This window comes from Pseudopipra pipra, chromosome 1, assembly GCF_036250125.1.
Source record: "Pseudopipra pipra isolate bDixPip1 chromosome 1, bDixPip1.hap1, whole genome shotgun sequence".
In the NCBI taxonomy this organism is placed as follows: domain Eukaryota; kingdom Metazoa; phylum Chordata; class Aves; order Passeriformes; family Pipridae; genus Pseudopipra; species Pseudopipra pipra.
Window position 1 is genome coordinate 22813379 of NC_087549.1, and position 14602 is coordinate 22827980.

The window sequence follows — 14602 nt, forward strand, 5'->3', positions numbered from 1 at the left end:
AGGGCTTATTCAAGCAGGGAGAATACTGCAGACAAGGCGTGAAGATTACATGATGTCTTAGACGTCTCCCCGGTACAGTACAAAATACAACCTAAATCATCCAAAATTCTTTTACTGAAGCTAATTTCTTCTCACTGGGGCTTGATGGGGAAAAAAAGAATCAGTGTTCCTTTATGCTGCAAGAACATTGCTATTTGCTTAACAGGAAGTTAAATGAACCAAAGCTTCAGCAAAAAAACCCCACTATCAATTAATGTGACAAATTTTTAATAGGAAAGCAAATCAGATTTATTTAAAAACTGAGGTCTTGGTTCTGGTGTATTCAAATTTTCCCAAGGCTGAGCTTATAGTTTATATTTTTCATAGTTTATGCTTTCTGAGAAGTACAGATGTCTGTGGGAGACAGCTTCCATTCCTGCACTGCTCCTGATGGGTGTGCTTTGCACACGTAGCCCAATGACTAATCAAGAGGACCATGGCAAGCTGTAGCTGTTTATGCTCCAGGTGCACCATAGCTGATGAGATATGGTGTACAAGGGCCCAATATACACTGCCATCACAAGCACCACTCACATTATCAATTGAAAACAAGGCATTTGAATGTTAAATTTGTCTCTCTTCTATTATCAGTTACACTCAGATGGGAAGCAAAATGAAAGTACCTGAGGACCATCTGTAATGCTCCCAACACCTTACCTAGAAAATAATTCTGATACCCTTGCATTTTCTAAACACAGGCTGAGTGGTGAGTTCTTATCAGAGTATCACAGAATCACAGAAATACGCTGAGTTGCAAGGATCATCGAGTCCAACCCTTAGCCCTGCACAGGACCATCCCCAAGAGTCACACCATGTGCCTGAGAGTATCATCCAAACGCTTCTTGAACTCTCTCAGGCTTGATGCTGTGACCACTTCCCTGGGGAGTCTGTTCCAGTGCCCAAATACCTTCTGGGTGGAAAACCTTTTTCTAATATCCAACCTAAACCTCCCCTGACACAACTTCAGGCCATTCCCTTGGGTTCTGTCACTGGTCACCACAGAGAAGAGATCAGTGCCTGCCCCTCTTCTTCCCCTCCCAAGGAAGTTGTAACTGCAATGAGGTCTCTCCTGAGTCTCCTCTTCTTCAGGCTGAACACACCAAGTGACCTCAGTTGCTCCTCATACGGCTTCCTCTCAAGGCCCTTCACCATCTTTGTTGCTCTCCTTTGGACACTCTAATGGCTTAATATCTTTCTTATATTGCAGTGCCCAAAACTGCACACAATATGCAAGGTGAGGCCGCCCCAGTGCAGAGCACAGTGGGACAATCCCCTCCCTTGAGGAGCTGGCAATGCTTTGCCTGATGCCCCCCAGGACATGGTTGGCCCTCCTGGCTGCCAGGACATTGCTGACTCATATTCAACTTGCCATTGACCAGGATCCCCAGGTCCCTTTACAGTGCTGTTTTCCAGCATCTCATTCCCCAGTCTGTCTGTGCATCCAGGGTTGCCCCATCCCAGGTGCAGAATCTGGCACTTTCCCTTCTTGAACTTCATATGGTTGGTGATTGCCCAGTCCTCTAACTTGTTGAGGTCTCCCTGCAGGGTCTCTTGAGGGAGTTAACAGCTCCTCCCAGTTTTGTGTCATCTGCAAACTTGCTTAATATCCCTTTCAGTCTTGTGTCCAAGTAATTTATGAAGATGTTGAAGAACACAGGGCCCAAGATGGAGCCCTGTGGAACCCTCCTAGCAATGGGTCATCAGCCTGATGTTCCCCCATTCACTATTACCCTCTGTGCTTGACCTGTGAGATGACTGCTCACCCACTACATGATGTGTTTATCCATCTGTGCTGGGCATTTTGTCCAGAAGGAACCTGTGAGAGACAGTATCGAAAGCTTTACTGAAATCCAAAAGATTACATCAACTGGCTTCCCTTGATCTACCAGGTGGGTTACCTTGTCGTAAAAGGAAATGAGGTTTGATAAGCAGGACTTTCCTCTCATGAAGCCATGCTGGCTATGACCAAGAACAGCATTGTCTTTCAGGTGTTTTTCAATACTTCCCTGAATAATCTTCTCCATAACTTTATCAGGCAATGAAGTGAGACTGATGGGTCTGTAGTTTCCAGGGTCCTCCTTCTTGCCCTTCTTGAAAATTGGGACAATGTTCGCCAGCTTCCAGTCAGTTGGTAGCTCTCTGGATTCCCAAGACTGCTCAAAAATCATTGAGAGAGGTTTTGTGATGACATCAGCCAGCTCTTTGAGGATTCTGGGATGAATCCCATCAGGTCGCAGATCCAGCTGGAGCAGCAGGTCCCACACAATTTCAAGGTCAACTGGGAGTTCATCATTCTCACAGTCATGGTCCTCCAGTTGAGGGCACTGAGACCTCCTTGGTCCATCATCCGTTTTGAAGATAGAGGCAAAGAAAGTGTTAAACACCTCTGCCTTGTCTCTGTCCCTGTTTGTGAGGTGACCATCTTCATTCTGTAATGGGCTGATGATATTTCTATACTGCTTGTTGCCATTAATATATTTGAAAAAGCTCTTTTTATTGTCTCCCATATTTCTGGCATCTTCAACTCCAGCTGAGTTTTAGCTGCATGTATTTTCTCCATACAGTGGCAAGTAGCATCTCTGAATTCTTCCCATGTCACTTGACCTTGCTTCCACTGGACATACACCTTCCTTTTTTGCCTTATTTCCAAGAGAAGATCCCTGCTCAGCCAAGCTGGCCTTCTGCCTTGCCGGCCTTCTGCCTTGCCTGCTTGACTTACGACATTTGGGCATTATCTGCCCCTGTGCCCGTAGCAGGTGATGTTTTAAAAGTGACCTGCACTGATAGACCCCAGCACCTTCAAAAGCATTTTCCCAGGGGACCTTACTTACTAATTCCCTGAGCAACCTGAATTCTGCTCTCCTCACGTCCAGGGTTGAAGTGCCAACTTCTCCTGTCAACAGAGATTTCAAACACAATCACTTCATGGTTGCTGTGGCCAAGACAGCCACCAATCTCCACGTCACTCACAAGATCGTCTCTGTTGACAAGCAGCAAATCAAGGAGGGCATCTTTCTGAGTCAGCTCCCTTAGGACCCTTAGGTCTGAAATTCTGGACCAGCAAAGGCTTTTCTAGGGTGTGGAGGATAATGCACGGCTACAGCCTCTCAGCAGTGCTTAAGGTCTCTAAAAACAACTCAGCACACCATTGTCACAGCTGAATGACATTGCACTTAGCAGCTTCCACCTCGCCTAGAAAGCAGTGCACCAGCTGAAGATGAATCCCTAGCTGTTTAACAATATCCATTCATCCATACTTCTTGCCCAGCATAGATATTTTGGTTTGAAAATTAGGAATCCATATGTTTTTCAAGGCAGTCAACTTTATGGTATCACTGTACACCCTGAGTGAGAAGAAAAGGGTTCTGGTTGTAAATAAAAATAATATATTCTATGATTCACTGTTTCTTCCACAAGGTAGAAAACAAGGCAGTTAATAAAACATTAAGACATTCTAATCATATAGTAGCAAGTCGTAAAACTACCATGAGAAATGTGCCAGCTTACTTCAGTCATAAAACACAGGAGAAAAGAACCTTAAAATTTTAAAACTGACCATAATTTTTTTAATATCATGGTTATGAAACCTTTCTACCATTATTCAAATGTAAATTCACTAAGGTTTCACCCAGGCTGGCCTCCAGTTGGAATTCTTGTGTTTTGAAAGCCTCTGTGCTAGTGTGGGGTCTCATGCACAGGGGTGCTGCCAGTGGTGGATCTCTCTCACAGCTTACAAGGCTCTTTGCCAAAAAGCTCCTCCTCACTCAGGCCAGATACAGTCCTCCAAATAAACCCCTAAACCACTTCAAACTTTTATGAATTTTATCCCTTTATCAGACCTTAATAACCCATAACCTTTTAAATGTCCTGTCTCAAAAACTTTGTTTCTCCAGCATATAAAACAGAGAGAAAAAGCGCCATATTTCAGAGTAAAAATAATAATAATTAAAAAAATATTTCTTCTGCATTGGAGAATTCCCCTCTGCCTTGGTTTACTATTTATAAACCACCAGTCTGGGATTAATTATTATAAATCCTTAAAGCTGAAAAGAAGATTTTAGGCATTTTATTCTACGTATAATCTACACCATTATTAAACTGCAGTTCAAATGCACACTATGCCCTACTTCTGTTGGTCACCTTTTAACATTTATGCATTTTACTTACAGAAGATTTTACTCCCTGGAGAAAGCATTTCTCACTATTTTTAAAACACCAGACCACCCATCTGACATGGCACTGCTTGGGGGGAGCAGTGTCACCTGCAAACCACACTCACCGGGCACCCCGTCTCTCATCCAGTAATCGATGTCTGTTCCATCTGCATTGTCGTAAACATCCGTAGCATTGATGGGCTGCAGCAGAGTCATGATCTCTTTCACGATTTCCCGAGCTTTAGCACTGCCAGTAAAACCCAGTCCAGATGGCTTAAAGGTGCCCTCATCAGATTCCATGACGATATCAAAGTTGGAGATATTTTCCTAAACATGTAAGGAAAGAAGATATTGTGCTGTGGTTGCTATTTTAGCTGGCATCATATACCTGATTCTAGGTGTCAGTGTGAGCACACTACAACAAATTTGTTTAAGAAGCAGAGAAATTCTTCCTGTGACCACGTGTATATAAGCATAAAATAAAGGACCTAATCTTTCTGTATGAAAATGCTGAAATAGTTCAAGTTCTGTTCTGAGGCATCAATATTCTGTAGGAGCCACAACATGTCTGGTCTGCTGTCCCCAGATACTTCCTTTAAGACTTCTGAAGTGTCACCTAGAAAACAAGTCATCACTACCATATTGCAGGTTTCACCTGCAGCTCTCCCTTTCTTCGCAGACCTGAAACTCAGAAATTCTGTTGCAGTGTGGAGAGTATGCAGTCCCGTGGCTTTAAAATTAGACTGTTTAGACTGTGAAGGACATCCTATTTAAAAAGCCAGCTGCTGTCTGTTTAGAAACACATTATTTTCAATATACCATGTAGTCAACTCTGACATCAGTTGGAGGACTGAAATGCCAAGGTTCTTCCTGACCTGAAGAAATAATATCTATTTTAAGGAAAGTTTGTGCTTCCAAGGCAAATCATCACAGGAAACATGAAATGTAAGATTTTGGGTACAATCAGCACAGTAATATTTGCGTCTAGTGTGCACTTGGAAGAATCTTTCTAGCTAAAAGAACAAAAATTAACATACAGAGCAATTAATTTGCTTCCCTCATTTGCTCAGATTGCCCAGTTACAAAGGTTTAATTGGAGTAAAATATGTATGGATTTTATGTGGAGGAAGATCTCACTCCTTTGGAGAAGCACAAAACTTTTTTTCAAAATAAAACATTTTATGGTCATGTCAGGCAGAAAAAAGCTATACTTCAGACCATCTTCAATGTGACTAAGAGAACTTACTGCAGGTGTTACTCCTATGCCTAGATCTCATTCCACAATTTTATGGCTGCCATGGGTTGTTACAAGAAAATCCTTACAAGAGATACATGATAGCAACAAGTAACAGATCCATTTCATTAACAGCTTACATAAGCCTACAATTCAGCAAAGAATTCTTTCACATTTTTCTGGATATAAACCCAAATATAAACTACAGGTGGCTGTGAATGATTCACATAAGTTTTAAGAAGTCCTTTATAGAATTTGCCAAGAATTGTGTTTTACACTTTCCCAAAACTTTTCTCTTTTGAGTGAAATAAGTTCTAACATAGCAGAGGTATTTACTTTTACATGAGAAATATATTCAGCAATTAAAAAAATTAATATAAAATATTTGCATGATTAAGTAACTGTAAATGTTATAATACCTTAACCTCATTCAGCTACTGGAAATCAAAGTGGAATTAACCAATCTTGTCACCAAATTGGCAATCATCATTTTTATACAGTGAAAAAAAAAAAAATCTTCAGTTTGAAAAATATTAAATGTAAATAATTAGGCTACATGTGGTGTCTGGGTCTACCATCAAATGATGTATTAATAGGTCATGAGCCTCAATGTGAATCGTGATTTACAGATCCTCTGAACATAGTGGGAGAGAAGCAGGCCAAGAAAAGTACACTGCATGCTAAAAGAGACTGATGATGCTCCAGTGTTACAGATACAACAGAAAGAATGCTTCAAAATATAAATCTTCTTTATATCACATGCCCAAGGAGCAAGACTTAGGGAAGACAATACATATTTCAGTGTGCTGCTGAATTGCCAGTGAAAGCTAATGTAAGTATAGTAAGCACTGCATAGATACCATGTTATGGTACTCAGCCTCTTTGGTTGAGTCTCCAAAGTTGCACTTCTGCCCATTTTTAGAGAAGGTGAAATGAGGAGGAGCAGTAAGACAAGGGTAAGGAAGTATTTCGGGCAGTGAAGTGAGGAGAAGAGTGAGCTTGGGAACAGTGTGGATACCTAGAAGAAATCTCACCTACCACTCGAAAGAACAGAATCCCTAAGTTCAAAAACTTCATAAACTGCTAGTATCACAGCAGTCTTCCGCTGTGTTTTCTCACATAAATTTTTGCATGTGTTTTTAATATAAAACAGAGTAAACAAACCACCCACAATACATTACATCATATTGTTGTTCTGTAAGAAAGCTGTTCAGTTCTGAGAATGTGCTGGAGAGGCACGAAAACAGGATACCCTAGGGAGAGAAACTGACTTCACTGGGGAACAAAATAGTAATGGGTCACAACTACTTGAAGTACCATACATCCTTGAGAAAGCTTTTTCCCTATTTAGTCCACTAGAAGATAGGATTACTTATAAAACTATTCACCATCGAGTTTGAAAGTTGGAGTCTTAAAAAAAAATTGGTTTTACTACACCCATTTTTGTACAGCTATATTGGCATTTGTAGTTACACAGAAAGAAATACATACTGGAAAACATGCTACAGTGAAGATGCTTTGTCATCATTTGACATGTACAGTGCAGGAATAACAGCCACAAGCAAAGTGAGGTAAGCCCGTACATTGCCCCCTTGACTAATTCAAGGGAACAGCACTACAAAACAGAAAGATTTCAAAAAAACAAGTGCAGGTTCAGCTGTTTCCTTCAGTTGTGCTCATAGTGAATGTACCAGTTAAATAAGTATTTTAAACTTAGTACGTATTTTTTTTCAGAAAGTAATTTCATTTGCTACATATTGATATTGTGCCACTTCTCTTGGTATGTACCAGAAAATTAAAACTTGTTTGTGTGACCTGCTGCCATCATCAAAACAGACTTTTATCCTTTATCTTCCTATGACATGGTCACAGAAGAGGTCACCTTTCTTTATCTTATCATGCTTAGGTCTTCAAATGAATTTTTAAACGAAACGTAACAATAAATACTACACGGGCAAACTTGCTTTCTATAGCTTATGATTTTCATTGAACACACAATCAGGCATGATCCTTGCCAATACTTCTATTTTTAATTTTTAATTTTAATTTCTTTTATTTCTGTTTTCTCTATAAACAACCTATTTTTATCTCTGTTAAGAAAACTAAAAATATAAGTACTTTTTATCTCTAAGGCAAAAACTTGGTAACATGACATCACAGAATCACGGAATGGATAGGGTTGGAAGGGACCACATTGGGTCATCTGGTCCAATCTCCCTCCTCAAGAAGATCACCCTTGAGCACATTGCACAGGATTGCATCCATGGTTCCTGAATATCTTCATTGAGGAAGAATCCACAACCTCTCTGGACAGTCTGTTCCAGGGCATCCACACAGTAAAGAAGTTCTTCCTCACGTTCAGGTGGAACTCCCTGTGCACCAGTTTCTGCCTGTTGCCTCTTGTCCTATTGCTCAGCACCACCGAGAAGAGCCTGGCTCCATCCTCTTGACACCTTCCCTTCACATACTTATAGACATTAATGAGGTCTCCTCTCAGTTGTCTCTTCTCAAGCTTGAAAAAGCCCAACTCTCTCATTCTTACCAAATGTTAAACTAGACTCCAGCATCTCATGACTAACCTACCAACTCACTGATGGCAATCCCTCTTACCCAGCTAAAGCAGTGACATATCTGGAAGTACAATGGAGGTAACAGTTACACTAAAAGCCTTCAGTAATTTGGGACTATTTAAAATAGAGTATTACTTGTCCAACAGCTCATTTACTGGTTTTGTTTTTCATTCCACTGAGAAAAATGGTCACTTTACAAGGAAAACACAACAACAAAGCACTGTCCTTGAATAACAGTTCATTTGTTCCAGTGATAAGGGACATCAGTTAATCCGACACTGTGTTTTCAGATTTCTGTTATTGATTTACACTTAATTTTAGGAAACAGCAACACTTGTATTCCTGTATTTGTTTCAGAGCAGTTGGGAAACAAGCACAGCATGGCAACAATTGTGTTGCAGAACTCACAGCAAAATGATGGTCATCCCACTTGTAGTACTAAAAGCGGGTTTAAATCAGCACCCAGCTTTGTTAGACTGGCAAATAAGACTACAGGAAAGACAAAAAAACCCACTGGAAACACCTAAGTGCATGTGACAGCTGGAAAAGAAAAAAAAATAAAATATCCTCTAAGTATTTAATAATATATAAACATGATGTAGTGTAATTTTGAGTTGCTGTTTAGCATGAAGATTACTTAATGAAGCAAAAGAGCATAAATGGAAACTAGAGAAAAAACCCCACCACAACAGCTGTTAGGAAGCAGAGATGCACCAGCATCAAGGCATAATAACCACCAGCCGTAAGTGTGATCATACCATTTACACTCTTTTTGAATGAAGACAGGAAAAATCAGGCACACTGTGAGTTATATATTTTTGTAAATGATCCCATTATATGAGAGAAAGCTGCTTTGGAGTTAAAGATTAGCACAATTTTTTCTAGATGACAAGGTATGAATAAGGCTCATAAGTTTGTTACAAAATGAAATATTCTTCTGCCACATTTTATGGGAAAACAGTCTGTAAAGAAGTCCACAGAATTTATGGCTTGTTCTGTATGACAGTTACAAGTTCTGACCTCTGGTAGGCCAATGACAAAAATCCCAGTAACTTCAACAGCCCTGGAGCAATTTGGTCATGTACTTATTAGCATTTCACTCAGTAAAACGTACTACTGGCATGTCTTGCCTTGTACAATACAACGACTGTTTCCTCTGTATTGACTTCCCAGCACTCACAGAGATGACCATTCAGTATTGTAAGTTCCCCGGGGTGATAGACAAGAAAAAGCAGACAGCTCTGAAGATAGCAGCCGGCTAAGTAAGGCATGCATTGGATTACCTGAAGCCTTGTCTTGGGAGGTTTTTTTCTTTGACAAAGAGGCATATCAAAGAGAAGTGTTCTCCCTGGAAAACGTTCCATAACTTAAGCCCTTTTACTGCTCAAATATAAGGGTATCAAAACAATGTCTATGACTCTGAATAATCATCCCACCACTGTCCTTTTCTGAAAGGCTTTAGGTTTTCACTTGAAAATAGGCAACATTGCCAAAATTAAAAATTGTGGTTTACATCTTTCAATCAAAGATGATGTTTACTCCTTCAGGAAACTAATGAGTACTTCTGCAACTTTCAACAGAAGATATATGAAAAGAAATTTGTAACACCTTATAAATTATCATGGCACATACATCATTAATATTTCCTGGTTTTACGCAGAATGCTTTTAGGTTCTCATCTCGGTAAGAGGTGAAATGTTGAAATGAAAATAAGCCAATGAGGACAGTTCACCATGGTGAGTCAACAAGAAGCAGTAATTTTCTGTCTTGTACAGCTGCAGGGAGTTTGGATTGAAGGAGATCAACTTTCTTACAACAGAACATCTCAATGGACCAAGGACCCATGTTTGGGTCAATCTGCCTGGAGTATGCACTCGAAGCAGCTATCCTCAGAACACACCTCCACCAGTTTCATATGGCAGCCCTGCTATTCACTGGAGGGAAAGAGAGGAAAGATGCAGAGACAAAAGTTCTTCTCACGCTAGACGTGTATGAAACTTGGAATGAAGACTAAGCATCCAGGAGACACACTGTCATGACTGATTTGGGGTCTTCCGTGCTTCAGGCAGTGTAAAGAATGAACCTGGTTTTGTGTTTTAGCAAAATCTGGCTTTCTCTGCAACTTTCACTAGGTAGCTGATTCCTAATTAGTAAGAATTATGAATTCCTTCTGACTTAAAACTGGTGCAAAATATAATTCTATAATCGTGCCACCTTTACTGTGGTGCTACTGGCTGTTAATTGAGATTCTGCAGAATACAGTGTAATTATTTTCTTATTGCAGTTTTGCAACTGAACATTTCACTCTTTATGCATTTCTTTCACTTCGCAATGAAAGGGATCAACAGTGGTCTAAAAATCCAGCAGTAATTTTACATCATTTTTGATTACAGAAAATATTGCCTGAGGACAGTCAATAGGCAAACAGTCAACATATTTTGCTGGGATAAAAGAATACTCATTAAAATCCTCTATGTGTTTGGTTCAAATCAGACACAAATTCCTGTCTCACGTTTCACTAGAGTACTTGGTACATCAGGAAACAACCAGAGTTTTCTGAAAACTCTGTTTTTTGAGCAGCCAGTATTTTCTGGGGAAGAATCATTTCACCTGAAAGTGACAAGATAGTTTTAGGATATTTGCTTCTTAGAGAAAGCAACTCATGAGCAAATCATAGTACAGAACCTGATGTGACCATCAACAAAGAGTACTTAAACTATTAACAAAGAAATACCAACATTTCAGAGAGTTCTGTTTTCATGCAGATGCAGTTTGAGCAAAATATAAAATCTTCTTGGTAATAAACACACAAAAACCAAACCATAGTAAATGCTGGTGATTGATATTTTTCATTAAGTTTGACTTTTACTAAAAAGTTGAAACAATGTATGGCATTTGCACCAGAAGTTTAGGCAAGTCCCGTAAAAATCATTCAGATAGGAATAAAAGCACACAGAAATATTTTAAGAATGCCTTCTGTAATACTGTTTGAATTAAATTCGTAACACATTAATGTCTCCAACAATCACAACAGAGTTACTAAAGTAAATTTGAATGTGACCTAGGATCTCTTAGTCTTCTAACTACAAAGTGTATTTGCTTTCCGAGAAGATTGCTATTCCAAAATAAATATTTTCAGCCACTCATAGTCCCTTAATTCAGCTGAGTAAATAACTGTAACCTTGTTTCATGGTACACAGACCTTTCACTGAAACTACTCCAAAGCAATGAAAAGGGGGACAGACACTCCATTACATATAGTTCTTTCTCCCTTCATGAAGGCAGCAAAAGAGTAAACATACAAACAACTTAAAAAGCCCTAGTGGAAGGCACTCACATATTGTTGTTAAATGTTGCAGGAGAATCTGTACTGAAGAGCTGCAACACGAAGCCATTTAAAATTACGTTCCTCCAGTTCTTCCATTCAACTTGTATAAGAAAGTAGCGTTGCAATGTTTCACATTTCTGAAGTTATTTACTATATTTACTGTATTGTAAGAGCCCTACTTAGCAACTGGGTCGCACAACACTAAGCATTGGAAAAAGACTACAAATACAGTGTTGAACGCCAAGATCTGGAGCCTAATTTGCACTTAGATCCTTTAATTTCATTACCCTTCATCAAGATAAGGAGCTTTAATGTTAAGGAAAAGCAACTCTTTTTCTAGTCTGGGATCAAATCTAATTATTCACTAACAGCTAAAAGCAGTGAGCACTTCAGCAGGTATCTCCTTCGTGAGCAAACGGGCTGGTAATTCCCCTGGGGGGTTTCTGCCCCATGGTCAAAACTGAACAGGTGCTCTGTGATGTACTAGTGAGTGGCAGGTACCCTTACTCTAATGGAGGCACTGAAACTGCCAGAAGATACACAGTTTTCAACTCTTGGAAATGGCTTAGAAAAATCATACAAAGGAAACAACGGATGAGGACAATGAGATGCTCTCCAGAAAAATATTTGATAAAATGAAAGCATGGTTGCATGAGTAATGTATGTGTCTGAGGTTAATCTGACCGCAGTTGGGCAAATATGCTTTTCCTAAGCATACATTCAGTGGTTGCTATCAGAAACAAGAGACAGCACTAGACTGCCTAGAGCACTAGAGCTTTTGATCAATCCAATATGGCAGCTCTTATATTCACACAAAGCTCTGAATAGCCAATATACCCTATCACTAGCTTTAATAATCAGAAATGATAATACTGGGATCTACAGAAATACTTGGGTGATATAAATGCTGCTATTATGCAGGGATATGAGCTAATTATTGGCACCATACTAAAACTACTATGCTGCTACTACTATCTCAGTTACTTCTGCAGTAACTTATCAACTTTCTAGAAATGGCAACCTACAATAACAGACGAGGAAGAAAGACCTGAATTAAACTGAAAGAAATAATAAATAAGCTACAAAAGCAGGAGTATCTGTACTTGTCCAGTACTATATTGTCTTCATTTTTTCTCCCTTGCCACATTTCCACTGATGTGAGGAGGTAATTTACAATCTCAAGGAAATCCATGTCTGCCTCTGCTGAATTACTGCATTCATATTTCTACTTGTTTGTAGCGAACTAAAGTCATAATAAATCCAGCTATGTAGATGAGTCATACAGGCTGTCTTTCATTTAGCAAGAAATCTTTAAATACCACTCTTATTTAACTTGTACTCATTACCATCAGCAAGCACCGTGTGCGCCATACTATTCTAATTGCCAGAAATTTGAGCAAGTAAATCATTAAAAGGTTAAGTTATTTTTCATGCTAAACATAATGTACAATATTAATCTGCTTTATTTTGTTATTATGAGTAATGTAATGTCCTATAGTAGTATCAGTTTATAATTATGCCAGATCATATGGCACAGGGAAAACAAGAACAACAAACAACAGACAGATGTCATTTCTGCTTAAATCCTCCATTGTAAATAACAAACTCTTAAGTTAGACAGGGCTTCCTCTGCAGAGCACAACATTCAGAAAGAATCTCATCAGCAGAGTAAGAACTAAGATGCATCTTTGTCTCAAACTTTTTAAAAGCAAAGTAACAAAGTATCTTTCAAACAACACCCAGTCTGCTTTATATTTCCTTATTTGATCCTTAGGCCTACTTTATGGTATTATTTCTGAATATAAATCTTTGAGACGACAGCGAAATGCAACCATTTTGGCAAAGATGAGACATGCATGAGACAATTTCACATGTTGCTGACACCACCACCATAGGGTGGATCTTATTGTCTAACACAGAAATCTACAGAGGTAAATCATCAAATATATTTCTGATGAGTGGTGTGCACTTAGGCACGGCACATCCTTCCAGCTCCTCCAAAATGCAGTTCTGTATATAAGAAGCATCTCTTTCAAGTGCTACCTATTCCAGAACATTCTATTTTAGTTTAATCCTGCTGAACATCAGACTACCAGTGGTAAATCCAGAGTCCTTAACACATACTAAACTGCAACCTGTCACGTCCCTGAAGCTCAGAAAGCAAGTTCTTTGGTACTGCTGCCAAATAAATGACAGAGCTAAGCTATCGCTATAATTTGGAGACATAAGGAGGAACAACATTATACATGGGTAGTTAAATACACATCTTAGTAATATTCAAATAGTTAGTGGGAAATAATTGATTTTTCCTCAATTAGCCAGAAAACTGTAATCTCTGTAATGCTGTCTGACAACTCTACTGCAGATACAATTTGATCTAATTTTGTTCATCACAATGAATTGATTCAAAGTGAAATTTCTGTTTATTTGTTCTGATAGGTTGCTTAGCATTAAAAATATACTGTTAGGAATTGTTGTAAGTCTGCTTTCATGCTATTGTAGAAAAGGTAACTTTCTAAACACATCTGCATTCATCTCCTCTCTGCCTTGGATGTATTAATCATTGCTGAGAGTTATAATACTAAACTAGGGAAGAGAATGCAAGATAACTACTTTAGACCAGTTATACAGGTACAGCCTAATTTTTCTGGGAAAAAGAAAAAAACCCCACATATTCCAAAGACTTATCCCCGAAACAGTTTTGGCGACTGCTCTTTATGCCAGGATGCACTTTGAAACACCAGTTGTTGGTGGGAGAGGCAGATGTGATAATACACAATATTTTTATTCTGATAACCATAGTCATAGAATTTGTGTGTTCTTTGCATCATCAGAAATCAACCTTTGAAGATGTTCCAGATCCCAGAAAACTAGCAACTGGCGAAGTGTATTACAGATTACACACTACTAAGATAAGATAGCAAAGATTTCTCTTTATATTATTTTATGTTTTACATTGTAAAATGTTATGGGAAAATGCAATGAAGCAGAAATGTATAAGGCAAACAAAACTTATTTATATTGCAAACATATGTGGACCATTCATCATTTGTTCTCAGAGAGTCAGCTATGTTTGAAAGCTATGGCAGATATCATCATGAAATATCTGTTCCAGAACAGTTTTGTGACAGAGTATCTTAGGTCAAGCAGAACACGTATATGTGTGGTCGCATCACTTACTGTTAAATGTAAAATGAAGTTTACATTTATGATTAAGCCCAGAAAATATACTTGCAGGCAGAACCAGAATCACTGGTTTTGGTTAGATATTAGCTGA

General features: G+C 38.9%; 1 protein-coding gene across 3 annotated transcripts in view; it reads right to left on the bottom strand.

Moving 5' to 3' along the window:
* The window catches only part of CPQ (carboxypeptidase Q), a 147659-nt gene that overhangs the window by 24603 nt on the left and 108454 nt on the right, over nt 1–14602 (bottom strand). For all 3 annotated transcript variants that reach the window (XM_064648164.1, XM_064648144.1, XM_064648153.1), the window contains one exon: nt 4319–4520. In XM_064648164.1, coding sequence (XP_064504234.1) covers nt 4319–4520 — 202 coding nt within the window. The remainder of the gene's footprint in view (nt 1–4318; nt 4521–14602) is intronic.